Genomic DNA, 26017 nt, shown 5'->3' with positions numbered 1-26017 from the left:
GTAAATGATGTTGAAAATTCTAGCTTATACACAGACCTTGGCTTTTAAACTTTTCTCAGTTTTCCTAGTCATCATTGTGAGAAACAATTCTAAATCAGTCAGTCTGAGAAATGCTTATTAAACTCTGTGGGGAGATAAAAAATATATACAATCTTAAAATGGTTGTAGACTAATTAGAGATAAAATATGCCCATGTGAAATAATTTAAAAATGCTTGCTGAGCAATATATTAGGAAGTCAAAACAGTTTTACTGTAAATTTTTATTAAATGTTACTGGTCAAATGATTTCTCCTGTAACATAAAAGCTTAATTTTGGAAATGGCTTTTGTTATGCTAAAAAGGTATGTTTAGCCCTATTCCTTCAGTTTTTGGAAAGATTTTCACTCTATTAAAACTGCCTAATGGTTTCAATGTATGATATAGATCAATAATCAGAGTGGGAAGGGGGCCATTCCAAATTTCCTGAGTTTATCTCACATTTGAAATGAAGGTGGTAAAGACAGATTAGTTTAGGGGAACATCTCAGACTGGGAATGGTCTATGAAGGCGTGGAAGTAGTGTGAGTAGACTGTGTCAAGAGGTAGATACGTAGTATTGTAAAAATGAAATAGTGGAGCTGGATTAGGGTGGTGGGAGATACAGAGATGGAAGGAGTGGTTAGCACAAGGGTGCTTTTGATCATTTGACTTCTTGAGTTTTTTAGTGGGATGTTAAGAGCTCTGTCTTAGTTCTTTTTTATTAATCATCTTCATGAATGAATTAGATGAAGCTTGGTTACCAAGGTGACAAGCAGGCTAGCAGTAGGCCACTCATGTTTTGCTGGACCAAGAAACTGTTAATAAATTCTAAACAGAATTTTGTAGTATTTTTAAATGAGAAGGTATCTAGTGAAACTTCAGCTTCCCTTGTTTCTTACAAAAATCAGAATACTTTTGCCATGTTCCTCATGAAAAAAAATCAGCTGGAGTTGAATAAAGGCTGTCTTTAGGTGGAGCATTTGCTTTGCAGTTTAACTTAGTTCCCATCACAGTCTTTTTTTTTTTTTTTTTTCAATTTATTTATTTTAATTAGAGGCTAATTACTTTACAATATTGTGGTGGTTTTTGCCATACATTGACACGAATCAGCCATGGTTGTACATGTGTCCCCCATCCTGGACCCCCTCCCACCTCCCTCCCCATCCCATCCCTCAGGGTTGTCCCAGTGCACTGGCTTTGAGTGCCCTGTCTCATGTATCGAACCTGGACCTGGGCATCTATTTCACATATGGTTATATACATGTTTCAATGCTACTCTCTCAACTCCTCCCACCCTCACTTCTCCCACAGAGTCCGAAAGTCTGTTCTTTACATCTGTGTCTCTTTTGCTGTCTAACACATAGTGTCGTCATTAACATCTTTGTAAATTCCTTATATATGCATTGATATACTCTTTCGGTGTTTATCTTTCTGACCACAATCTTTTATTCTCTTTTAAATTCATTTAGTCATTTATTTTGCCTGTGTGGATCTTGAGTTTTAATACCTTCAGGGCTCTTTTCATCACATTTGTGAAATGTACAAAACTAGGAAAGATTGTGATTGGGGAACAAAACATCTTGGAGAGCTAAAGAAAAGGACTTGAGAGATACTGTAGTAGTTAATATTTGGGGACAAATGTTGTGTTTGGTATCTTCCCTATATATCCTTATTTGTTTTTCACAACAATGCCATAGAGCAAAGAATATTATCACCATTTTATAGTTGTGGAAATTAAGTCTTGATGAAGTTAAAGTGTTGCTTAAAGTTACAAACCTAGAAGATGATAGAGCTGGAATCATAACTAGATCTGTATTAAGCCCAAATCATGCTTTTTCCAAATCACTAGATGGTTTAGTTGCTAAGTCGTGTCTGACTCTTGTAACCCCATGGATTGTAGCCTCTGTCCTTGGGATTTTCCAGGCAAGAATACTGGAGTGGGTTGCCATTTCCTTCTCCAGGGGATCTTCCCCACCCAGGGATTGAACCCTGGTCTCCTGTGCTGCAGGCATGTTCTTTACTGACTGAGCTATGACAGCTCTCTATATTGGCCTTTGTTCTAAAAACTCAACAGTATACTTATAGGATTAGAGAAGTCTTAGTTTGATAACAGTATTTGTGATAAAGACTAATGGAGTTATGGTAGATTAAACTCTAGTGAATTAACTCTTATGGCATATTTCTACTGAAAAAAATCACTGGCTTAATATTGGTCTACATTAGTTGATGGGCTTTATCCTTGGTGGTTCAGATGGTAAAGAATCTGCCCACAATGCAGGAGACCTGGGTTTGATCCCTGGGTTGGGAAAATCCTCTGGAGAAGGGAATGACAACCCAGTCCAGTATTCTTGCCTGGAGAATCCCATGGACAGAGGAGCCTGGCAGGCTACAGTCCATGGGGTTGCAAAGAATCAGACAGGACTAAGCAACCAACACACATACAGTTGATGGACTTTATCCCTGATGAGAGAATAATCATACAGTTTTATGTGTAAATCAGTTGAATTACTGGTTCCCCAGTTTAAATGGTAAATAGACAAAAAGTGAGCTTGTTCAACAAGGAGTGATGATGGTGGAAATAATCAGGATCAAGGAATATGAGAAAATACTAAAGTATGGGAATAAGTGTTAGCCAGGATTCTTTTAATTTCAAGTTATAGTGCCCAACTTAAATTGTCTTAAACAAAACAATGATATATTTAGCTGAGAAGTCCAGGGCTACACCAACTGGATATAGGAACTTAAATAATTTCATCACGTGTGGTTAACAGCAAGAAGCTTCGTGTGGGCAATAGCGAGATAGCCTTGTGTCTTGAATATAATGGCAGAGGAAGCAAGTGGAGAGGGATGAAACTAGAAGGGTGGGCGGACCAGATACATGGAGACTTGAGGCTTAAATAAGGATCTGTCTATCCATCTATTTATCTATCTATCTGGAGAGAAGAATGCATCTCATTTTAAATGGGACTTTTAAATTTTATTTTAATCATTCACCGAAAGATTAAACCCAGGAGAACACATTCAAAGGACTTGACTTTACTCTTGGAATAATACCCAAACTCTTTATTCTGGTCTGAGGGATTTGTGTTCATTCTTAGTGGTTGAAATCTTTCTCCTCCAGCTTAAGTACAGTCCCTCATCTTGTCTTCGGGATCCTAATTCCTTATGTTGGCTTCAAGAGGATGGTTTATAAGTGTATAAATGAGCTTCAACTTCATTCTCCATAGTGGCTTTTTCTTCTAATGTTATAAGTGTGTCTTTTCTGCTAAAGGCAAACAAGCAAAACAAAGTCAAACCAAATCAAGTGAAATCAACCAGCTAAGCAAATATTGAGAGTAGGAGTAAGAGTAACAATAAATGAATACCCCACTGAGACTCAAACTTTCTCTGAGACTCTAGAAAAGCTTTAGGATCATAGATGTGTAGCTATTTATGCCATGCTAGTTTGATAATTATTAAACTAGTGATACAATTCAGCTGTGTAAAGATTCTAGAGTAAATGCAACATAGAAGACCATAGTGAAATTGCTGGGTCATGTGAGGGGGAAAATTATTTTGTAGAGTCAAGTAAATGCACTGAAATTCTTTATTTTGGGGAATGGTATCTGGTGAGTGAAAGGATTGATGTAGAATATTTAGATAATAGATTAAAATTTTTATAATAAGTTCATAGGAATGTATAGGAATAGATGTTTCATTAGGCTAGGTTGCCTGCATGGAACAAAATATCAAATTATGAAATTTAGAATTAAGACTATGACCTTTCAAAGAGTCTCAAACTTTGTCTAGGAAACCATTCATGTTCACAGTTGGGAAAATAGGAAATTTTGTTTAAATCTTTCCATATGGTGTTGGTGTTCATGATTCCTCATAGGTAATTGTTGTTTGGCATAGTCTTGATGTGATAAGAAATGAGCAAAGGAATTGGTAAAGCAGAGCAAAGAAACTGCTCTTAAGCTCTAGAATTTCCTTTATGCCCTGATGTCAAAATGTGGCCTGTCTTTTGAAAAGAAGTGTAAATTAACTAGGAAATAACTTTGTCTTAAATCTCCATTAATTTCATTTCAAGACATTTTCTTGTTACCAATGAGTGTAGATGAATAGAAATTTATTCAGAATAATTTTATATTTATTCAGAATAATTTCAGTCATTAAAGTCTTGATTTCTCATTCAAAAGGCTTTAAAAATGTTCTAATTTATATTCTAGTTTATAGAATTAAATCAGTAAAATAATAGCACTCAACACTCTGAAGAGTTTGTTTTTTGTTTTGTTTTTTTTTTTTCCCCTCAGTGTGATAATCTGCACTGTGTGAGAGGTTTGACTGATTTTCTAAGTATTGTGTGCCATTTATGTTCCTTCCATCTCCATGCAGTTTATGACTTTGGATACCTAAGAGTTAGACCTGCTCTGTCAAAGGGCCTTTTCTCTTCCTCTCCCCATCTCACGCAACTCCCTCTTCTCTCAAATCTTACAAACTCGCTCTCTAGTGAACATTTTCTGCAGCTGTGGAGGCTATGATTTATTCTCCTTTTCTACTCTTTGGTCCCAATTAATTTCTTCACTCATCCCTTTCTCTTTTTTCTTTGCTTTTAGCTGATAGGGGGAAAACTATTGTTATTAATGAATTGTTGTTTAATTATTTACTGCTTTGTCTATTTGGAGGGTAGGGCCTATGCCTTTCTCATTTGCACCTAACATCTTTCCTGACATAATATAGGTGCTCAGTAAATTTTGTTGAATATTGATTGTATACATACCATTACTAAATATGGAAAGGATAGGGAATATGTGATTCCCCTTATGAAGATATCTCTTCTTTTGGAACACTATCTAAAAGAAAAATGTCTCCCTAACTCCTCAACATATGCTGTTTTCCATTTAAGGGACTAAAAGTATATAAAAGGAAATTGTAAATAAATTATTCCAAAATTAGGACTGTAAATGACCAATAAGATAATTCTTTTTCACTCATGGTCAGAGATGTTCAAATTAAAGTTTCTGGTAAATTGAACTTGCAGAAATTAAGATTACTATCCAGACTAGTGGTGAGTTTGCACACTTGTTGCTGTGATTCCAAATCATAATGATTTATCATTAAAAATTAAAAAAAAAAAAAAATCTGGTTCAATCACACTATTTGGAATTTAGCCTGTAGAAATAAAAGTACTGTTATGGAAAGATAATAATGATTGCTGCATCATTGTTAGTAATAACTAAAGAAAAAAGAGAAACAGCCTAAATGTTAACTTATAGAGGGAAGGCTGAAGAACTATGATATATCCAAATTAAGCAACTTAGAAAAAAATAATGATGTAGATTATTGTTCTTAACATAAGTGAAAAGTCAAGATATAAAATGCTGTTGTTTAGTCACTAAATTGTCTGACTCTTTGCAACCCCATGGACTGTAGCCCATCAGGCTCCTCTGTCCATGGTATTTCCCAGGAAAGTATACTGGAGTGGGCTGACATTTGCTTCTCCAGCGGATCTTCCTAACCCAGGGATTGAACCCACGTCTCCTGCATTGGCAGGCAGATTCTTTACCACTGAGCCACCAGGAAAGCCTTATATAAAACATACTTTTATAAATGGAAATAAACTATTTTTAAACTAATAAGAAGAAAACAGATTTTTAAACTAAACCAGTTAAAACCAGGAGAAAAAACTGATTGTAGCAGCATCAAAGTTGCGTTTCTCATGCACGGGAGGGAGTGACCCTCTGAACTGTAAGATCGTGCATGAGATGGCTGTTCAGAGAGCAGAGAGCTCAGGCTTCGGCCCAAAGGTCTCTGTGTGTTTCCTCCAGTCTGGCAACAGCATAAGAGCAAAGAGGGTGAAGTCAGATCCTCGGGAACAGTGTCAATTTTCTCTCCTTTTCCTACTTCTGGTTCTCAGTTTAATAGCAAGCCATTTCTTATGAACTTAAGATGCATTCTGAGCTTGTATCAGAAGTTGAAGCTCCCATTGAAGTTTATGCTCAGATATTTTTCTACCATAGTTATTCAAATATCAGCCACAATTAACTCCAAAAGGAAACAAACAAGCCCCAAACAGACAAGACTTATCAGTACATGAAACCTTTTTGTTAGCATTGTTTTGTCTCTGGAGATAAATTAGAGTAGATGTGTATACTATATTTGTATATGCTAACTGAGATGGACTATTGACTTTGTTATTCAGATAACTTATAAAGACTGCCTTCTTTTTACTGAAATACCCAGATATTTAAGACAAAATTTATGTTTGACCTGCATTTTCCAAGTGATTGCCTTGATTCTGTATTATCTATGGAACAAAATTGGGGTTTTCCTTACTGTGGTGGTGGTTTAGTTGCCAAGTTGTGTCCAACTCTTGAGACCCCATGGACTATAGGCCACCAGGCTCCTCTGCCCATGGGATTTCCCAGGCCAGAATATGGGAATGGGTTGCCATTTCTTTCTCCAGGGGATGTCCCCAACCCAGGGATCAAACCCAAATCTCCTGCATTGCTGGAGGATTCTTTACTGACGGAGCCACCAGGGAAGTCCTTTGTATATTGTAGGCAGATACTTATCTACAAGGTTTTGCTGTGAAGATCAGGGCAAGAAGATAGTCACACAGGGCAGCAGATATTATTAAAAATATGCTGCAAGAGAAATTTTTGAAATAGATAATGCAATTAGGTTGCTTTAGCTAATTTCATAGCTTTAGAGATCTGAACTGGATTAGCTATATCGTGATTTTCTAATGATCCAAGAGTCTGGAATTGGGTAGTTTCTACAACAAGGCATCTTTCTCAGACTAATAGCCTAACAGCTATAGCATTAAGTTTTAAAAGATATTATGTAGTCTCAGCAAAGTCAAAGAGAGAACTCAGTTCTCCCTATGGCTTCTGGAAAAGGATGATGAAACTGTTTCAAATCACTGAATAGCCTGGCTAATCCTGCCTGTCTCCAATTGCATATTCTGAATGCATAATTCTCACTATGGTAAGCTTTCCAACTATTTTCAGATAACCATTCTTGTATTTAGAGTGAGTTGATGCTTTTGTAATGGTAAAACTATGGCTGAAATGTATCTCTTTGTGTATACCCTTAATTCACTTAAAATCTTTTATTCTGCTTAATGATTCAGGATTCATATATTTTAGTGGTAGAGAAACAAAAGAATTTTATGTTCAGAGGGAATATCCATTTACCTCTTGGATGCCATGTGTTTCTAAAGAAGAAAAAAGACATTACATTACATGAGATATGTATCTTTTCTGTGATGTTAATCATATTTCTTTATCTAAATCCTTTAATAATTAATTGTATTGCTCTTAAAAATATAAATTTGTTTTTAAAGTGCACAGTTTTCAGTACTATTATATACATATTCTTTAGCTTAGATTCTAATCTGCATCCAGTTCTATGGAATCTGGAGTAACATATCTGAAATGAACTGTAGTACCATGTTGCTTAGCAACAGTATGCTCTTTTGACATTTCCCCCCTCTCCTGGGACTTTGGTACTTACTTGAAGAGTGTGAATCAATATTTACTTTCTTTACCAAAGTAATATTTGAGATACATTTAAGATTTTAGCTGAGTAAGAGATATAAGCTCTACTTTTTTGTTTTCTTGTTATGTTTTACATCCATTATTTTAAATCTTGCTTCTAATTAAAGAATAACCCATACTCATTATTTTAGATATAGCTATTCAGATATTTTTAATTTGTTTATTTGAATTGGGTCTGAAATCAATGTTATTGTTATATAATATTTATAAAATGGATTTGATAAATATGCTGTATGAATAAGATTATGCCTACACTTCAAAAGAACAAATATTTGAACACTAAAACACTGGTGTGAAAAGGATGCTATAATTACTTTGAATATACAAAATTCCTAGAGATCTATTAAAATCAGTCTAAGCAAACTCTAATATGAACATCCAGTAATACTTACTTGGACTTCTGAATATACTTGAAAGCAAAAGAAGCTTATGTATTGAATTATTGTGAAATTCATTCTTTTCAGCATTTCAGGATAAGTACTCTTGCCTGGAAAATCCCGTGGATGGAGGAACCTGGTAGACTCCAGTCCATGGGGTCACTAAGAGTTGAGCACGACTGAGCGAATTCACTTTCACTTTTCACTTTCATGCATTGGAGAAGGAAATGGCAACCCACTCCAGTGTTCTTGCCTGGAGAATCCCAGGGATAGAGGAGCCTAGTGGGCTGCCATCTATGGGGTTGCACAGAGTCAGACACAACTGAAGCGACTTAGCAGCAGCAGTAGCAGCAGCATCTTTATTCTATCAGTCTGGATTAATAAATATGCATAAATATTGCTTATTTTTACTTGTGCTGAAAATGTATATATAATGTTTAAAGGTCAGTTGTACAGATAATTTTTTTTTTCCTTTTAGGGACAGATCATCATTAAAAACTGTTAATGTAACTGAAACATCATTAGAGTTTTCAGATTTGGACCACAATGTTGAATATAATGCTTATGTAACAGCTAGTACCAGATTTGGTGATGGGGAAAAGAGAAGCAATATCATCAACTTCCGAACACCCGAGGGAGGTGAGTTCTTATGAATATAGCCCAAGTAAAAGAATATTCTATTCAGAAAAAATGCATTAAATATAAAGATGTCTTATTAAGCCTAATATCTGTCATAAGTTACACACAAAATTGCTTTGTGGTCCCTCTAGCTGTGTGAGGTTGGGAAAGTTAGTTAATCTCTCTGTGCCTCAACTTCCCATTTGTATGGAATCAGTGTATCACCTACCTTAGGGTCCTTTTGAGGAGTAAATGAATTTATATTTGTGAATGCGCTCAGCACAAAACCCAATACTTAGCATTTAGTGTGCTTTTTATTTTTTTATTAATTTATTATTTACTTTATCTTTGGCTGTGCAGGGTCTTCACTGCTGTGCCTGGGCTTTCTCTAGTTGCAGGTAGTGGAGGCTCCTCTCTGGTTGTGGTGTGTGGGCTGCTCATTGTTCTCAGTGTGGAGCTTGGGTTCTAGGGCACAGGCTCCGCAGACGTGGTGCATGGCCTTAGTTACCCCGCAATGCGTGGAAGCTTCCTGGACCAGGGATTGAACCCATGTCCTCTGCATTGGCAGGCAAATTCTTAACCACTGGACCACCAGGGAGGTCCTAGGGTTTTGTTTTTTTTTTTCATGAAGCAAAATAAAATGCATGAAGTCAGCTCTGTGCCTTTGTCCTCCATTATTCAGCTTCAAAATGCTGAGTTAAATTAGAATTTCATAGTATGCATTCTGCATTGGAAACTTGTCATATGTTTTTTTCAAATCCAAAGCACTGGCCTGATTTAGAACTGGGATAGTGTTTTACAAATAAGAAATCCATTTGTCCTCTGCTTGGATATTCCTGTGGTAGAGTGTTAATGGGGATGGCCCAATGAGCAGGATTTCATTTCTGACTTCTAATTAGATATTCTTAATTTTTAACAGTCATAACTTAGACACAGGTAACATTTAGAACAGTTCAGACATTATTTGGAGACACAGGTACACTTTTGTGTTCAACTGTTTGTTTTTTAGCACCAAGTGATCCTCCCAAAGATGTTCATTATTCAAACCTCAGTTCTTCATCAATACTTCTTTTTTGGACACCTCCTTCAAAACCTAATGGGATTATACAATATTATTCTGTTTATTACAGAAATAGTTCAGGTACTTTCATCCAGGTAAGACCTGAGTTTTCTCCTATTTCTTTATTTACATCTCTCAGCTCTGTTGATAAAGACTTGGCATAGTAGAAAACGTCTCTTATCTTACATTGAGAATTATGTATAGACATTTTATGAAACTCCCATTGATGTAGAAAAATGTGGTGGAGAAATAAATATATTTTAATCTGTCTGTCTATGCGTGCAGACATGCACTCAAACACACACACGTCTCTGGATCAGCTTCAAATGTGTTACCAACAACGAAGCTGCCACCTTTTAAACATTCTGTATATAAATGTGGCTCTTGGTGCTATTCCTCCAGAGAACTGATGGTTTCACTTACCCTCAATTGTTTTTCAGCTAAAAAAGAATTTCCCTTTGTTTGTATATAATAGTTTTCATGCTTGGATGTGTTTGTGTACTTTTCTTCAAGTCTAAAATTTTTCCACTGTTAGTAGGAGGGGGTCATCATCATCATCATCATTATTATCACTTAGTATCAGATGTAATGAAAGTACCAAAATGTGCTTATTAAACTTGTGATATGCAAGGTTACAGGGTTGCATAATTTTCAGATGGATATGTTCTGAAATATGAACAAAAATAGTTATTAAAATAGCTAAAGTGCCTTTCATTTAGAGAAATATTTTTAGTTCTTCAACCAGATTCCTTTACTTCTCCAAACTATTTCACAGAACTCTAACATTTGAAAAGAATAAAACTCTGGACAGTTGTGATTGGATCAGGAATCAGAGAGTTGGAATATAATTTGGAAAACACTGATGGACACTTACAGAATATGTACCTTACTGCTAGGAACTGTTGACTGAATGTTAATTATTACTCTGACCACTATTAAGTCATTGTATCCTTTTTAGTAGAAGGAGAATAGAGAGGAGTCTTATTAATTCTAAGTTGCCTAATTCAATTTGTGATTAATAACCCAAGTTTAGCCACTAGAGTTAGTTCTTGTGAGCAGAAGCCTCTCTAAAGTATGACTTGCTTTAGTGCAGTTTAGGCTAGTGAAGAGTCAGAGCAGAATTCTGCACGTTGTCTTAGGCCTTACCCAGCAGTGAGTAAAAGACAGTCCAGAGGTTGGTTGAATTTTAATATTCTGCTCCAGGCCCTGTAAGAGTGAGGTTGCATAAGAAAGGACAATCTGTTTATTTAACTCTGTACATCAAACAATTTTTGCTGCTGCTTTTTGTTCTGCTCTATTTGGGGAAGGAAAATGGAAATTTAACGTGCATTTTTACCCAGTTTGTTTATAAATTTAATAATTTGTCATTATGTCATCAGGCCATTCAAATTGCAGATTTTTTTTCATGCATTTAACCAATATTCAGTATTCAAAATTCAGTAGTTCTGAACCTTTAGCAAAGGTTTTGTCTCCACTACAGTTTACTTCACGCTCGTGTCTGATTCTGTTTTGGCTCTCTTTGTCCACATCTTAAGTAATCAAGGGCAAAAGTTTAACTATAATTTCAAGGTGATTTTATGAACTTTCTTATTCAAACCTGAGCACATAATATGATCCCATTTTCAGTTCATCTGTCTTAGAAAATGTAATCTTTTATTAAGTTATCTTAAGAATGCTTTTAAGTATGACAGCTGCAAGAAGGCACAGGCTAATGATGTTAAAACATTTCTCATATTCCTTGAAGTTCATCTGTGCTTTAGTATATTTCTAAAATTAGTTAAATATAGTATAAAAATCTTCACTACTTAATTTTCTATTTTGGATTGGTAGTAGAAGAAATCATCAAAATGAAAATTATGTAGCAGGACAGATGTATGGCTATGTTCTTCCTTCTCTTTCTTCTTCCCATAGACCTTTGTAGTATCCTTTATGCCTGACACATCATAGTCTACTTCCTATTCCTGGTGTCTGCTACTTGTCTTAGCTCCCTCATCCCATAGCAGATGATGTGAAGAAAAGGATAGCGTGTGACTCTTGTCTTTCCATCCCCTGATATCCTCTGCTACTGTATCATAATGCTCAAGAAATGTTTAATCAGAGAACATAAAAATAATTATAGCAGATCAACATTATTGTCAGTAATTAGTTATGATTTGGAGCACTTGAGTTGGTTGTGATCTGTCCTTCAGACTTTGTGGAGTTTAAGCTCCTTGCTACAACGTGGCAATCCATCTTGTACCTCCTCCAATTGTGGCCCATTGGGTTTCATATGAACTCTTCTCCATTTTAACATTTACCCACTTTTGTCCCCTCCGTGTGCCTGACACAGTGTCTTTTATTAAAAAGTGTTAAATAAGTACTGGTTTGATTAATCACATTTGAGAAGTTTTTACTAAATACCTTCTGACTGTATTTATATTCTCAAAGAATAAGCCTTAATTAGATAATTTGAACCACAAGATTTTTTTTCCCCCTCAAAATAAATAGATGAATGGGATAATCATCTGGATAACTGATCTGGTTCTAAATGTGCTACATGTCTGTGCATGTTTACTCACACTCAGCATGAATAAATTCTGGAGGATTCAGAGTAATTTGTTACTTAATTGTCATCAGACTCATACGTAATCAGAGTAAATGTTATAGCAAAAAAAAATAGAAAGGCTCCATTAATACTTTAAGAGATAAATTATATAAGCCAGTTATGCCATCTGTAAAGTATATGTGTTAGAAGATATTAAAGTTCCCAGATCATATTTTGTGTGAGATTAATAATATCTTATCTTGTCTATTACTTAATATGTTGCCACAAAATTGAAATAGATCTTTCATGACACTCACTGCCCCACATACTGTCAAAGAAACACAAGATTTTGCAGAATTTAGTTTGTTGATACATCACAGAACCATGCTAACTATAAATTTTAGTCAAATTGATTATCCTATGTTATTAATTTAAATTAGCCTTTTACTATTTATTACTTTTCTTTTATCATGTGCCAGAGATGGTGTTGTTTTATTTGCCTCATATAATCTAATCTAAGGCTTTTGAAGAGGTTCTTTCCATTTTACAGTTAGAGGATGAGAAGTTTTGTGAACAGATGATTTATCTAGGACTTCTGTCCATATTGAATACAGGTCTTTGGACTCTAAGGACTTTGTGCAGATTGGAATGAATCAGATTTCTCTGTATAGAAATATATTATTATAAAATTATTAATGCTTACTACTACTACTACTACTAAGTCGCTTCAGTCGTGTCCGACTCTGCGACCCCAGAGACGGCAGCCCACCAGGCTCCCCTATCCCTGGGATTCTCCAGGCAAGAATACTGGAGTGGGTTGCCATTTCCTTCTCTAATGCATGAAAGTGAAAAGTGAAAGGAAGTCGCTCAGTCGTGTCCGACTCTTAGCAACCCCATGGACTGCGGCCCACCAAGCTCCTGCGTCCATGGGATTTTCCAGGCAAGAGTGCTGGAGTGGGGTGCCACTGCCTTTTCCAACACACATGACCTTTTTAAAAGTCTATTTTTCTTTATTTTAGAGTTGATTTTGACCATGTTTTGTATTTAAAATTTGGTAAAGGGGGCAATGATTACAATTCTTTAATTATCAGAAAATGGCTTGGAACAAATATAACTAGGAGTCAGGCAAGAGAATTTAAAATTTTTTCTTAGCTCAAGTGAGAGTGTATCCAACTGCTTTCCTATTTCTCTACATGAGTGTGGGAAAAGAAAGGAAAAAAAGAAAAGGAAAAGAAAGGAAAAATAAAGGAAAAGAAAAGGAAATTATAACCATTTGAACTCACAGAGGTGAAGATTTTCATAATTCCTACCTTGTTGATAGGAAGGAAAAAAATAAAATTTTTATAATATTCCCAAACTTGTTTAAAAATATATAGCCAAATTTTGAAAAATACTTGAATGTTTTGTAAGCGACTATACTGATCAGCACATTGTAGCATTTTCAGTTCACTACTGGACCTTCCCCACTGCCAGCTAAGCTTGGAGTTTTAACTCTTTGCTAATCTGTGTATCATTTTAATAAAACTGCTACCACTGATTTCTCTTTTAGTACAAATATATTTCCAGTTTAATTATTGCAATTAAAAAATTCTATGTTGATTTTCCTCAAAAATTAACATATTAAAACAATGAGGCAACCAATCTATGATACTTTGAAATGCTTATGTATACTAAAAATATATTCTGAACAATTAAAAACAATATGTTTATTTTTCAGAATTTTACACTCCATGAAGTAAATGACTTTGACAATATGACCGTATCTGCAATAATAGATAAACTGGCAATATTCAGCTACTATACATTTTGGGTAACAGCAAGTACTTCAGTTGGAAATGGGAATAAAAGCAGTGGCATAGTTCACGTATACACAGATCAAGACAGTATGTAAATGAAAAGCATTTGTTAATCTTTAATAGGATTAATTAAAAACTCTATAATTTTTCAGAATCTTTTTCTATGTGTGTGTATTGGTGATAAAAATCTGTATTTTATTTAGGCACATTTAACTAGTCAGAGAAATTTGAAAATGCATTAATATAGCTGTAAACCTATTTACAACAGTAACAACCTTTTCTATTCATGGAAACTGCTACCATCCATTTATAAAAATTCTGTCACCTTTATTGCTTCAAAAGATATCACAGACATCGGTTACGGACGTGAAAAATATTGTTGCATGTGTGGACAGATTTTCCAATACTTCATATCCATTTGCTCTAGAAATGACATTGTTCCTCTCTCTAGCAACTTGTTTCCTTTTCAGTCTTTGAACTCACAAAGGACTTTATGCAGCATTTTGTTCTTATTGTGTTTATGACTAATATGTCCCAAATACCTTTTTTTTTTTTTTTAACTCTGGCAGTTTCCTCTTATGTGGATTCTGCAGAATCCTGTTTGTGCGGAGTATTCAGAAAACTATAATGACTGAAGCTCTTGTTTTTTAGGTTTCCGTTTTGAGAATACAGTGATGCATGGATCACTGCCTACTTCTTCTTGTGGTTGTTTCTATGGTGCATTTATTTTTAAAAGGCTAGTCTCTTATTGAGAAACAATATTGACCTAAACTGCTGCTGAGAGTAAAACTTCATGTTTGTTATTTGAAGATTATAAATTGACAGACACTTTAAGTATGAAGAGTGAATGCTTTCCCCATTGTTGGGATAATCTTTCAAATTGTTTACTCACTGATGAGCAGTGTAGCTATGATAGAATATGCAGAATATATAAGTTTGGGGGAGTTTTAGCTAAAATGTTTAGAGCAGTATGTGGTCAACATCATTTCAGGCATTCTTTAAATGGAGATCTCTCCCAAGATTTTCACCAACCTATAATGTTTTATCAGTCAATATTATAGCACCATAAATAATAAACCCTGTGCACTATTCCTGGTGAGAGGTCCTAGGTGACTTCATATGTACAATAATGATAATCTCCAGAAGAAAGAAATTAAAAATCTGAGTATACATGTATATATCCATACTTGCACACTCGTAGTCTCATACACATAATTTCCATCGCATACTCAAAATCTACAGACTCATAATACCCATTTTGTAGGAAAGAAAAGCCAAGAGAGTATTGTATAAAACAATTCACACATATTAGAGATGACAAGGTTTACCTTGAATGATTTGAACATGATTGTAATGTAATTATTTAGAAGGTATTTTGCAGTAGATGGTGTTACCACGTGTGGATCTAAACACCCTAGAAGCTGGTGAGGGAGTCGTTGCCCTTCAACAATGAGTCTCCGGTTTGTGGATTTACTTCCGTTTTACCTTAGGGTGACTGATGATTTTTCTGTTTTGCACATTACCTATCATAGTACCTGAAGGAGTTGTGGGAAACCTGACTTACGAGTCCATTTCGTCGACTGCAGTAAATGTCAGCTGGGGCCCTCCGTCTCAACCCAATGGTCTAGTCTTCTACTATGTTTCTCTGAGCTCCCAGCAGACTCCGCGCCACGTGAGACCACCTCTAGTTACGTATGAGAGAAGCATGTATTTTGATAATCTGGACAAATATACTGACTATATCTTAAAAGTCACTCCATCAACAGAAAAGGGATTCTCTGATACATATACTGCCCAACTACACATCAGAACTGAAGAAGATGGTAGGCTGGACCCTTCTACTGCCTATTACACAGATAGTTGGTGTTCTCTTATTTAGATTGCTTTCTGCTAGAAAACGTTATTCTTATCACTACATAGATTCTGTTTGTTCCTAAGTAATTAGCCTTTCAATAAACACAATAAGGTTTACAGTTTCTTAAAATTAAAATAATTACCTGTTGATAAAATTAAGTCCCATTATTAATGAAGCCTCTTCTTTTTGATACTAATTCACTTTTGTTTCATTTAATATTCTTTTTTTCTTTTATAGTCCCAGAAACTTCACCAATAATCAACACTTTTAAAAACCTTTCCTCTACCTCAGTTCTTTTATCGTGGGATCCCCCAGTAAAACCAAATGGTGCAATAATAAGTTATGATTTAACTTTACAAGGACCAAGTGAGAATTATTCTTTCGTTACTTCTGATAACTATGTAATACTGGAAGAGCTTTCACCATTTACATTATATAGTTTTTTTGCTGCAGCAAGAACTGTAAAAGGACTCGGTCCTTCCAGTGTTCTTTTCTTTTACACAGATGAGTCAGGTAAGCCAGAATCCATGTTTCTTCCAATGATTTTACTGTTGCAGCACTTGCTGTCTCTTTTTAAGGAAAAGCATGGAATATGAAAGGATATTTGATTGTTTATTTGTAACAGGCTGACAACTATTCATCTGCTTTGCTGAACATTTTACATTTGAATTTCAGAACAAATTGTTCTGTTTAAAGCTACTTTGGAACTTCTGAGTTCCAAGTACAAAGCATCACGACTTATGCTCTTTATTTCTGCAATTAAAATATGATCCGTTTATAAATCTTTCTTAACTAGTGTCTTCCAGAAGCTAGAGTCACGATGATTTTTTCTGCTAAAAATGTTATGAATGTAAGTTTTGTAATGTGTTTTCCTGCAGTGCCTTTAGCACCTCCTCAAAATTTGACTTTAGTCAACTACACTTCAGACCTTGTATGGCTGAAATGGAGCCCAAGTCCTGTTCCAGGCGGTATTGTTAAAATATATAGTTTAAAAATTCATGAACATGAAACTGATACTATATTTTATAAGGTAGGTTGATTATAACACCATATGTTTATTTCAAAAACAGAAATTCTTGTAAAATATTTTGACATGTGGGGGGAAATGGACTGTTTTAAATAACACAAAACCCATCTTTTTAAAAAAAAATCTCTTTGGTTTCCCACAATTTAAGGATGCTTGAGGAAAACACAGCAAACATTTGTCAGATATGGAAGTAAAGTGCTTTGTAGAGTATTTTAATAGAATTTAAAGTTTTTAGATATCTGCAAGTTAAGAAATAATTACACCATTTTGTTACTGCTGCAAAAGTATACAGTAAATTTTTTCAGACTGTTTATAACCTGTTATTGTCTTAAGTGTAATATATTTCTGCATTCATCCCCCTAAGCTGCAAGGGTTACATTCCAGGACCGCCAGTGCATGTCTGAGACCAAGGATAGTACTAAACCTATATGTACTGTTTTTTTCTTAAACATCCATAGCTGTGATAAAGTTTACTTTATAAGTTAGGCACAGTAAGAGATTAACAACCATAACTAACAACAAAATTTAAAAAATTAAACTGTAATAAGAGTTAGATGAATGTTGTCTCTCTCTCAAAACATCTTCTTTTACAAATTTAACACCTTTTCCATCTTAACGGAGCATTTATCATACACTATGGCCATAACTTTTGCAGTTTGAGATACAACAGCAAAACTTGTACAATTTTTTCCCTTCTTCCCCGATTCACAGCATTTCACAGAAGCTTCGTTTTTACTACAGATCTTGGCAGCCTCAGCATACGATTTTTTTCCTTTCCTTAAGTCGAGAACTTTCATCTTTTCACTTAAAGGAAGCACTTGACAGCTTCTCTTTGGCATCTCTGAATTGCCAGCATCACTCCGCTTATACTTTGGGGCCATTATTAAGTAAAATAAGGGTGTACTGAATACAAGACTGTGCTACCTACCCCACAGTTGATCTGATAACCAAAAAGCCTGTGGACTAGCAGGCAGGCAATGCTGGACACAGGGATAATTTACACCCAGGATGCCTGGAGACTGCATCACGCAACTCAGACCAGCTCACAATGTACAGTTATGAATTGTCTGTCTCTCGAATTTTCCACTTAGTATCTTGAATTGAGCTTGACTGCAGGTAACTGAAACTGTGGAAAATGAAACCATAACTAAGGGAAAACTACCAAGTGTTACAAGAAGTACCAAGTGAATATTTTTAACCTTTTCAGAGATGTGTTTATTCTGGACTTCTAGTAACCTTCCCAGATATAGTATAATTTCACACTAACTGGTCTTTTAAGATATATCATTATTCTTTTTCCTTCAATGCTAATTAGTTTCCATTCTAAACACCCTTTTACTCCTCCATTTTTAGGTTTCAGAATCAATGAAACATACCCAAAGAACTAATGTAACAAAGGATCTCAAATATACCTGTATGATTTATAGCACTTAATTGCCAAAATATACTGTAATAGACTAGCATTTATTTGAGAAAGTGTTCTTATTTTTTTCCCCAAAGGCAAATGAAGTACTGGAATGCTTTTCAGTTACAGCATGGAGGATGCAAAAATTCTGCATAAACATTGTCCCCAGTATTATATGCATTATAATTTATTGTTGATGGTAAATTATTCTTATAGTATGTGTAGCTTACAAAGTGAGTAATGCTATGGCATAAGTAATAATGATTTTTATTATATTTAAATAATATGGAATGTGGCCATTCCTAGGATAAACACACATGAATATTGAAGCATGGATGTATTTGTGTGATCTTTCCCTCAGAGCAGAGATGTCTACCATCAACAGCATTAGCATAGTCATGAACTAAGGACTCTGGCATCAAATTATTGGTTGGAATAATTTGCAATAATTTCCAAATGGTTGCAACCCTGCCTTCAAGACTTACTATGTTCCCTTAGGGTAGTTCCTTAACTTCTTATGACTCAAGTTTCCTCAAGTGCAAAATGGGATTTGTAAATATGCAGCCATTAAAAAGTGAAGCAGTAAGAGGAAAATCTATATCAAACATTTATTTTTTTTTCAAGAAAAACATTTTTTACTCTTATGTTTTGACTGTTTTATAGATTCTTTTGGATTTTCCCTTTTTTCCCCACTCTGTTGTCTTTCTCCATTTTATAGGACTATAAAATCCAATTAAGCCTTCGAGTTTTTTTTTTTTTTTTTTCACAGTCACATTTTTTATTATTGTTATAAACCTCTGCCCCTGTGCTGGGCATTGGCAGTTCTGTGGAGTTTTCCTTTTTTATTTTCTTTTCTCTTTTAATTTTAATTTTTAATTTTTTAATCTATTATTATTTTATCTACATGTATTTCTTTGTTTAGTTTTCCTACTGTTCTTATCCCCTTGCAATTAATCTTTAACATATATATCTTCTTTATCTACCTAATGCTACCATTGAAATTTCACTATAAGTATTTTTATATTATAAACATAATATGCATACCATAAAGTATTAAATATATCCTTTTTGAGGTGGAAAGAGTAGTTTTCCTTTAAAATCTGCTACTGCTTTTAGTTATTCCTTTCTATGTCTATTTTGTCTTCTACGAATGCTCATCGCCCTATTATCTTTCAGATTCCGTTGTATGTGCCCTATGCCATCGTCTTTCCTTTCTCAGTCTCTAGCATCTGCTTTCCTCCCACTGTGTGGCTTTCTTTCTGAGTGTGGTGTCCTGTTTTCCCTTCTGTTTTCAGCTCCCTCTGTGTCCCACACAGCACTTTCTTTTCTCTCTTACCTTCCCAGTGATATGTGCGTCTGTGGAGGCATAGTAACTCTTGGACCGCTCCAAATGTTCCTGCCGTCCCAGTCAGGTCACTCACACGTACTGAAAGAGAAAGTTCTGCTAAAAATATGTTTGAAAATATTCCTTACTCATCTCTCCCTTTTACAGTTTACTTTGTCAGTCTGTCTACTATCCAATAAGCTACTATCTACTATCCAATAAGCTACTCACTATATTTTATTATAATATCTTGAGTTCAGTCATTTCTCTGCATACTCACTCACCCCCTCCTAACCCAAGTCAAAATTTATCTGCTTGTGTTTAATTTTTTTCTCCGTATACAGTTGTTGGTAGATTTTTCTAATGAATATAACAGTTGCTGGATGACAGGGACCAGGTCTTATATATCTTTATAATCTCCTGGTTATCTAACCATGTGCGTTGTAAATAGTAATTAAGAAAGAATGAAAGAAAATTGTATAACAGTGAATTCATAAAGGATATCAATAACTTGTAAGAGATTAATTTAAAATATGATTCTAACTATGAATGCCCCGAGAGTTAGTATTCTTGCTAAATTTCTGCCACTGAAATGTTTAATGTATAAGTCAAACTGGTTTATATTTTGGATCAGATATAATACAGTATTCTTAAAATTATACCACATAAGAGGTTGTCTTTTTTTCCCCATAGGATAACTATTAATCTTAAGTGCTCTTTCTGTTAGAACAGTCCTCTTTGAATGAAGTCTTTGTATTTGATGGTAAAATTTTCTGTGAGACACCATATCCTTTTTGGTATATCTGTGATAATTGTTTTGTTTGTTTTTTCATTTTCCTAAGAGATTGAATAAAATTAGAAATTTAGGAATTGTCTGGGAAAATCTCATAATTTCTGAAGCTTAGCTTCATAGGAGCAGAGGTTGTTTCATGCACTGCTGTGTTCCCAGTTCCTCGCATATAACAGCTGATGAATACATTAATTTACAAAGAGAATGTTACTGAGAACTAAAAAATGAATTTTGATGAATTCAAGAAAAATAAAGTACCACTGACTGCTCATAAGTTGGATTCCAATTGAGGACTTTAATTTTAGCAGATTTAAAGGAAGTAATCATATGTAATTCTAAGTAAAAATCAGACAGACAAAATAAAAACAAAATACTTCAGCTTTAAAAACCAATGGCAATTATGCTTTTCTTCAGTGTTGATGGGTGTCCAGTTCAACCTTGTACCTGAGCATACCCTGGGGCACACACAAAAACTGTTTAATTTTTGAATTTTTAATTAAAAATACCCATGCTTATTAAATCATAGGTTAAATACAGAAGACATAATTTTTATGTATTAAAAATATTTCTTCCAATTATAAATAAGTTTTTTAATGCTGCACTGTAACTAAGAGGTTTTTTTTTTTTTTTTCCTGCTTTTCAGAATATTTCAGGTTTTCAAACTGAAGCCAAGCTTGTTGGACTGGAACCAGTCAGCACCTATTCCATCAGTATAACTGCCTTTACTAAAGTTGGAAATGGCAATCAATTTAGTAACGTAGTAAAATTTACAACCCAAGAATCAGGTTAGATGTGGTTTTTGGATCCTAAGATGTTTGATTTTGTATTTAACACTTTTCCCTTTCCTTTCTCAGTTTACGTGACTAAGTATCAATATTTAATTGTTCACTCAAAGAAGCTGAATTTTAGTGCTTTCAGGCTAGACTGGATCTTGTTGTTTGCAATCAAATAGATATATATTTATGCATGTTTTTTCATTTTGGACCAAGGAAGTTGAAATAAAAGACTAGTTTAGGAGCAAAGTACACTACTAGATATATATGAAAATTACCCAATTCCTAGTACTACCTGAGATTGCTGGGGGGAAAAAAAGAGAAAAGCCATTAATCACCTTTAACTGGTTGATTCATATTTTCATGAAAAAAATCTATGATTTTTTTTGTATATTGTACAAAATATTGTTACTATATATACAATAATGTATATTGTGACATTTGAAGAGTACTTTCATGCATTGGAGAAGGAAATGGCAACCCACTCCAGTGTTCTTACCTGGAGAATCCCAGGGACGGGGGAGCCTGGTGGGCTGCCGTCCATTGGGTCGCACAGAGTTGGACACGACTGAAGCGACTTAGCAGCAGCAGCAGCAATCAGGATGTAAGCTTGTATTCCTCCCTAGTTCATCTGTGACATGTGGTGGGGACTATGAAGACTATGAAATACCATTGGTCTAATTAAACAACTTACCTGTGTGTCGTGACATGCCATAGCTCAATTTTGTGTGTTGCATAGTTTTCATATAGAACTGATTTAAAGATTTAATACTTTTCCTTCTCTCAACTGGAAGCACATGTTTTTTAAAGGCATCTCTTCCTCACTCTCTCTTTTTTTTTTTTTTTTCCTTAATTGATTAAGCAGTTGACTCTGTGCTAATCATTTCTTCCCTGTAGGTCTGGATGCATTTAGTGAATCCCTAAATTGAAATTGTAGACCACTCACTGATAATCATTTCACATTAATTTGTGAATACCTGATACTTTGTTTTCATGGCATGCCCCTAAGACATGCTTAGTAAATAGTATTTATAGTGGATAAAAGTGCACCCTCTGAAATCAGTGTCTGGATTTGAATCCAAGCTCTGCGACTTACTAGTAAAACCTTGGCAAAGGCACATGACTCCTCTGAGCCTCTGTATCTTTAACCAAAAAGAAACATATTTTATCAGTAGCCATCCATAGCTGTTATGAAAAAATATTTGAAGAGATCCATATAAAGCACTTTATAATTAGAGTGTTGGACACACAAGTACTCAAAAAATGTTACTGATGCCCTGTTCCCATAATTCAGATGAAGAAGCCATGATCCAGGCAGTGAGATGAAAAGGGCTGAGAAAATTAGTGAAAAAACTGAACTGAAACCCCAGCCTCTGACCTCTAGTGACAAGTGGACATGACTGCAGGAAATATGTATCATAAATTAGTGATACTATGGAAAAATGCTGAACCCATAAAGAAAAAAGAAACATTTAAACCATGTACACGCATATTACACTGATAAAGATTAAGGCTAATCTTGTAGACAGTGTTCTAAAAACCTATAAATATATTTTACCAGTGAAATAAACTAATTCCATAAAACCCTATGCCCTGATAGGTTAAATAAAATTTTCAACTTGAAGTGTTATAATATCTGCTGGTTAATTAATTGTTTTTAGGTTTATAGAGTCAGTAAAACAGATGTTCACAAAATCTAGGTTTATAATCTACACTTAAGCACATTATCAACTGTCTCTTGTTCATTTACTTTTGAAAATAATGGTATATGTTTTTGAAAATAAGAAAGCAAATAATTAAACATATGTAACTGCCAGAACCTTGGATCAACAGAGGAATCATCTTTTCTTTAAATGCCACACACCCTCCCTAAGTTATTCTCCTTTAGTTCTGATGCCTTTGTCTTACAGAGGATGAAGGATTTGTAAAGATAGAAATTTAGGCCAGAGGAGAGAACTGTAGGCAAGTTAAATATGACTTGAATGTTCTTTAAATAACTCTGCTTCCCCATAATGACAGGATTTTTCTTTTTACTGCTTGTTTATAATCCACAAACTGACAATATGCAAATTTTCTTTACAGCATCCTCTTTTTATTGTAACAAGATAAGCTATGCCAGCACGAAGGGACATTTAGATAATCAGATATTTCCCTAGAAGTACCTACTCTTAGGGTCACTTTGGTGGGCCTGGGGTAGTTCTCTTTAACTAGATCTGCCAAATATAGTGCCTACTTCCAAGTAAATTTAGGGAAGTTCTAGAAAAAACTGGGACTGAATTAAAAACTGGGGCTGGTTTCCATCTTCAGTCCTTTTTTTTTGTAAGTACTGAGGGATCAGGTCTTCACAATTTTTGCAAAAAAGTCATCTGAATATATAAGCAAAGTCCCACATTTAGTTACATGTTTCCTAGTGCTGTTAGGCCACATGGGTGAGGCGCCTGCATCTATATTTATGTGTGCGTATTTAGTCGTTCAGTCATGTCCGGCTCTTTGAGACCCTATGGACTGTAGCCCACCAGGCCCCACTGTCTGTGGGATTTTCCCATGGCAAGAATACTGGAGTGGGTTGCCATTTCCTTCTCCGGGGGATCTTCCTGACCCAAGGATGGAATTCACGTCTCCTGCCTTGCAGGCAGATTCTTTACCCATTTAAGCCACCTCGGGTGTTTTGCATTAGAAAGTTCCATCATAAAGTATGGCTAAGACTGCTCCTTCCCATTAAACGATGAATAGGGCAGGCTTCAACCACTGCCTGAACTTGAAGCTGGCTACCCAGTTGCTTCTGAGTATTTGAGGTTGTGTTGATGTTGCGCCTAGGAAAGAAAATATTCAGTGGTGGATTCAGTATTGTAAGGATTGACATGGTTACATAGAAAATGGCCCATTTGATTCAGTCCATGTTAAGAAGTTTCTGAGTACATGTTGAAGGGCCCAGATGGTAAAGAATGTGCCTGCAAAGTGGGAGACCTGGGTTCAATCCCTGGGTGGGGAAGATCCCCTGGAGAAAGGAATGGCTATCCACTCCAGTATTCTTGCCTGGAGAATTCCATGGACAGAGGAGCCTGGTGGGCCACAGTCCATAGGGTTGCAAAGAGTTGGACATGAGTCAGCGGCTAACACACTTGAAAGGTTGATATGTTACATTTTTATTCTGTGTCTACTCCTAAACATGATTTTATCTAGCAATCACATAATTAAATCACGTATCTGTTACATGTGTATAAATTTTAACTTTGGGCATTTGCTTATCTCTTAAGTTCCAGATGTGGTACAGAACATACAGTGTATGGCAACTAGCTGGCAGTCAGCTTCAGTGAAGTGGGATCCACCCAAAAAAGCAAATGGAATAATTACACATTATACGATAACGGTTGAAAGGAATGCTACAAACATCTCTCCCCAAGATCACATGTATACATTCATGAAACTTCTTGCCAACACCTCTTATGTCTTTGAAATAAGAGCTTCAACCTCCGCTGGTGAAGGTAATGAAATGACCTGCAACGTCAGCACGCTACCTGAGACAGGTAACTAATGTGTAACGGGTAATTGACCTGAAGCCAGTCATTTACCTGCAAAAGGGAACTAGCCTGCAACACATAACTGTTCCTGGACTGTGTCTTATGTTTGTCAATAACATTTGTCATCTTTAGAGCATATTTGCCCAAAACTATATAAGAAATATTAAAAAATAGAACACATACTTTTTTATCCCACATGTTACGTAAGGACCAGCTGCGTGGTACATTGAACCACCTCCACAGCGATGGGAGATTGAAAGGAGGAAAAAAGAGAAAATCTTTTGTGTTTTACAAGAATGTATTTCTTATTATATAAACACCAAACATTGAATTATGTCTTATCGTAATTTAAAATAGGGGATAAATATATAATATCTTTTTAAAGTTGATTTTTGTGGCATTGTTAATGCTTCTCTGAATTCCATAGTTGCAGTGTCAGCTCACTGTTTTCTATTTCCTTCTCTTTATAAGGGCCTTCATCTTTATATTGTTGGGATAAAGATATCTAGGTCACTAAGCTCTAGTTTTCAAAGAAGAAAACTCTCACCCTCCCTAACAGTGATCTTCTATATCATAATCTCTTTCATCTTCTACCATCTCTAATGATTATACTTCTTTGTATCAATGAAAACCTGATTCCTTCCTGGTAATACCACTTCTCTGGAGGTCCTCTCTAGTGGGGACTGTGGGGTTGACAAAATTGTTTACCTCTGGCACATCTAGATCCTTATCTTGGAAACATCTTTTAGCCCTTTCCTCCTTTTGAAATCAGCATCACCCAGTTTTCTCAACTTTTCTGTCTTCAAGGCTGTACACCACAGAGCTTCAGGACACAGTGTGACTTCTCTCTGATTTAAGCATCCAGGTCAGCATCCTTTAAGGCAACATTTCTTGAGACTTCAGGGTTTTCCTGTTCATCTGGAATGGATGCATCTCAAAATATGTCACTGTGACTCATCTTCCAGGAGATTCCCTACTCTGAATGGACCTCACTGTTTGTTTTCACTAGATGCTGGCTAATGAACAGTGCTGGAGAAAAATGTAAATGGTTCTACCTTGTTGAGCTATTTTCTAACTCTCCCAACTGCCCTACAATCTGCTATACAGTGTACATCCCTGGTTTACATTTCATCAATTTTCCACAGGAAAATTCTGCTCTTATTCAGAACATAATCTACCCCCAGTATCATCCATCTTTGATGTTCTTATCCATTTTACTAATAGCATCAAAGATATTGATTTGCTTTCCTTCAAAATTTACCCATATCTTTATTTATATCTCAAAATATCCTCCCTTGGGGATGTCACTGCCTTTCTGTTTGCAGGAATCTAACTGCTCATTTTTGTTTCAAACTCATGTCTCCTCTAAAACATAGATCCATCAATTT

The 26017-nt window shown here is 35.3% G+C and overlaps 1 protein-coding gene and 1 long non-coding RNA gene across 3 annotated transcripts in view; one reads left to right on the top strand and one right to left on the bottom strand.

The window, feature by feature from the left end:
* PTPRQ (protein tyrosine phosphatase receptor type Q) overlaps window positions 1–26017 on the top strand; it is a 283288-nt gene that overhangs the window by 113163 nt on the left and 144108 nt on the right. For both annotated transcript variants that reach the window (XM_025284400.3, XM_044941897.2), the window contains exons 26-33: window positions 8415–8575; window positions 9564–9709; window positions 13856–14021; window positions 15467–15757; window positions 16027–16302; window positions 16668–16819; window positions 20979–21120; window positions 24366–24635. In XM_025284400.3, the coding sequence (XP_025140185.3) occupies window positions 8415–8575; window positions 9564–9709; window positions 13856–14021; window positions 15467–15757; window positions 16027–16302; window positions 16668–16819; window positions 20979–21120; window positions 24366–24635 (1604 nt within the window). The remainder of the gene's footprint in view (window positions 1–8414; window positions 8576–9563; window positions 9710–13855; window positions 14022–15466; window positions 15758–16026; window positions 16303–16667; window positions 16820–20978; window positions 21121–24365; window positions 24636–26017) is intronic.
* LOC123465699 lies at window positions 1660–22546 on the bottom strand. The gene is made up of 2 exons (XR_006640971.1): window positions 19558–22546; window positions 1660–3283 (listed from the first exon to the last, which is right to left on the bottom strand). It is a non-coding gene; the product is annotated as an uncharacterized LOC123465699 (long non-coding RNA).

The sequence above is a fragment of the Bubalus bubalis genome, chromosome 4 (genome assembly GCF_019923935.1).
Source record: "Bubalus bubalis isolate 160015118507 breed Murrah chromosome 4, NDDB_SH_1, whole genome shotgun sequence".
NCBI classification, from domain to species: domain Eukaryota; kingdom Metazoa; phylum Chordata; class Mammalia; order Artiodactyla; family Bovidae; genus Bubalus; species Bubalus bubalis.
Note: the sequence above shows the minus strand (reverse complement) of the source record. Positions and strands in the feature narration are given on the sequence as shown.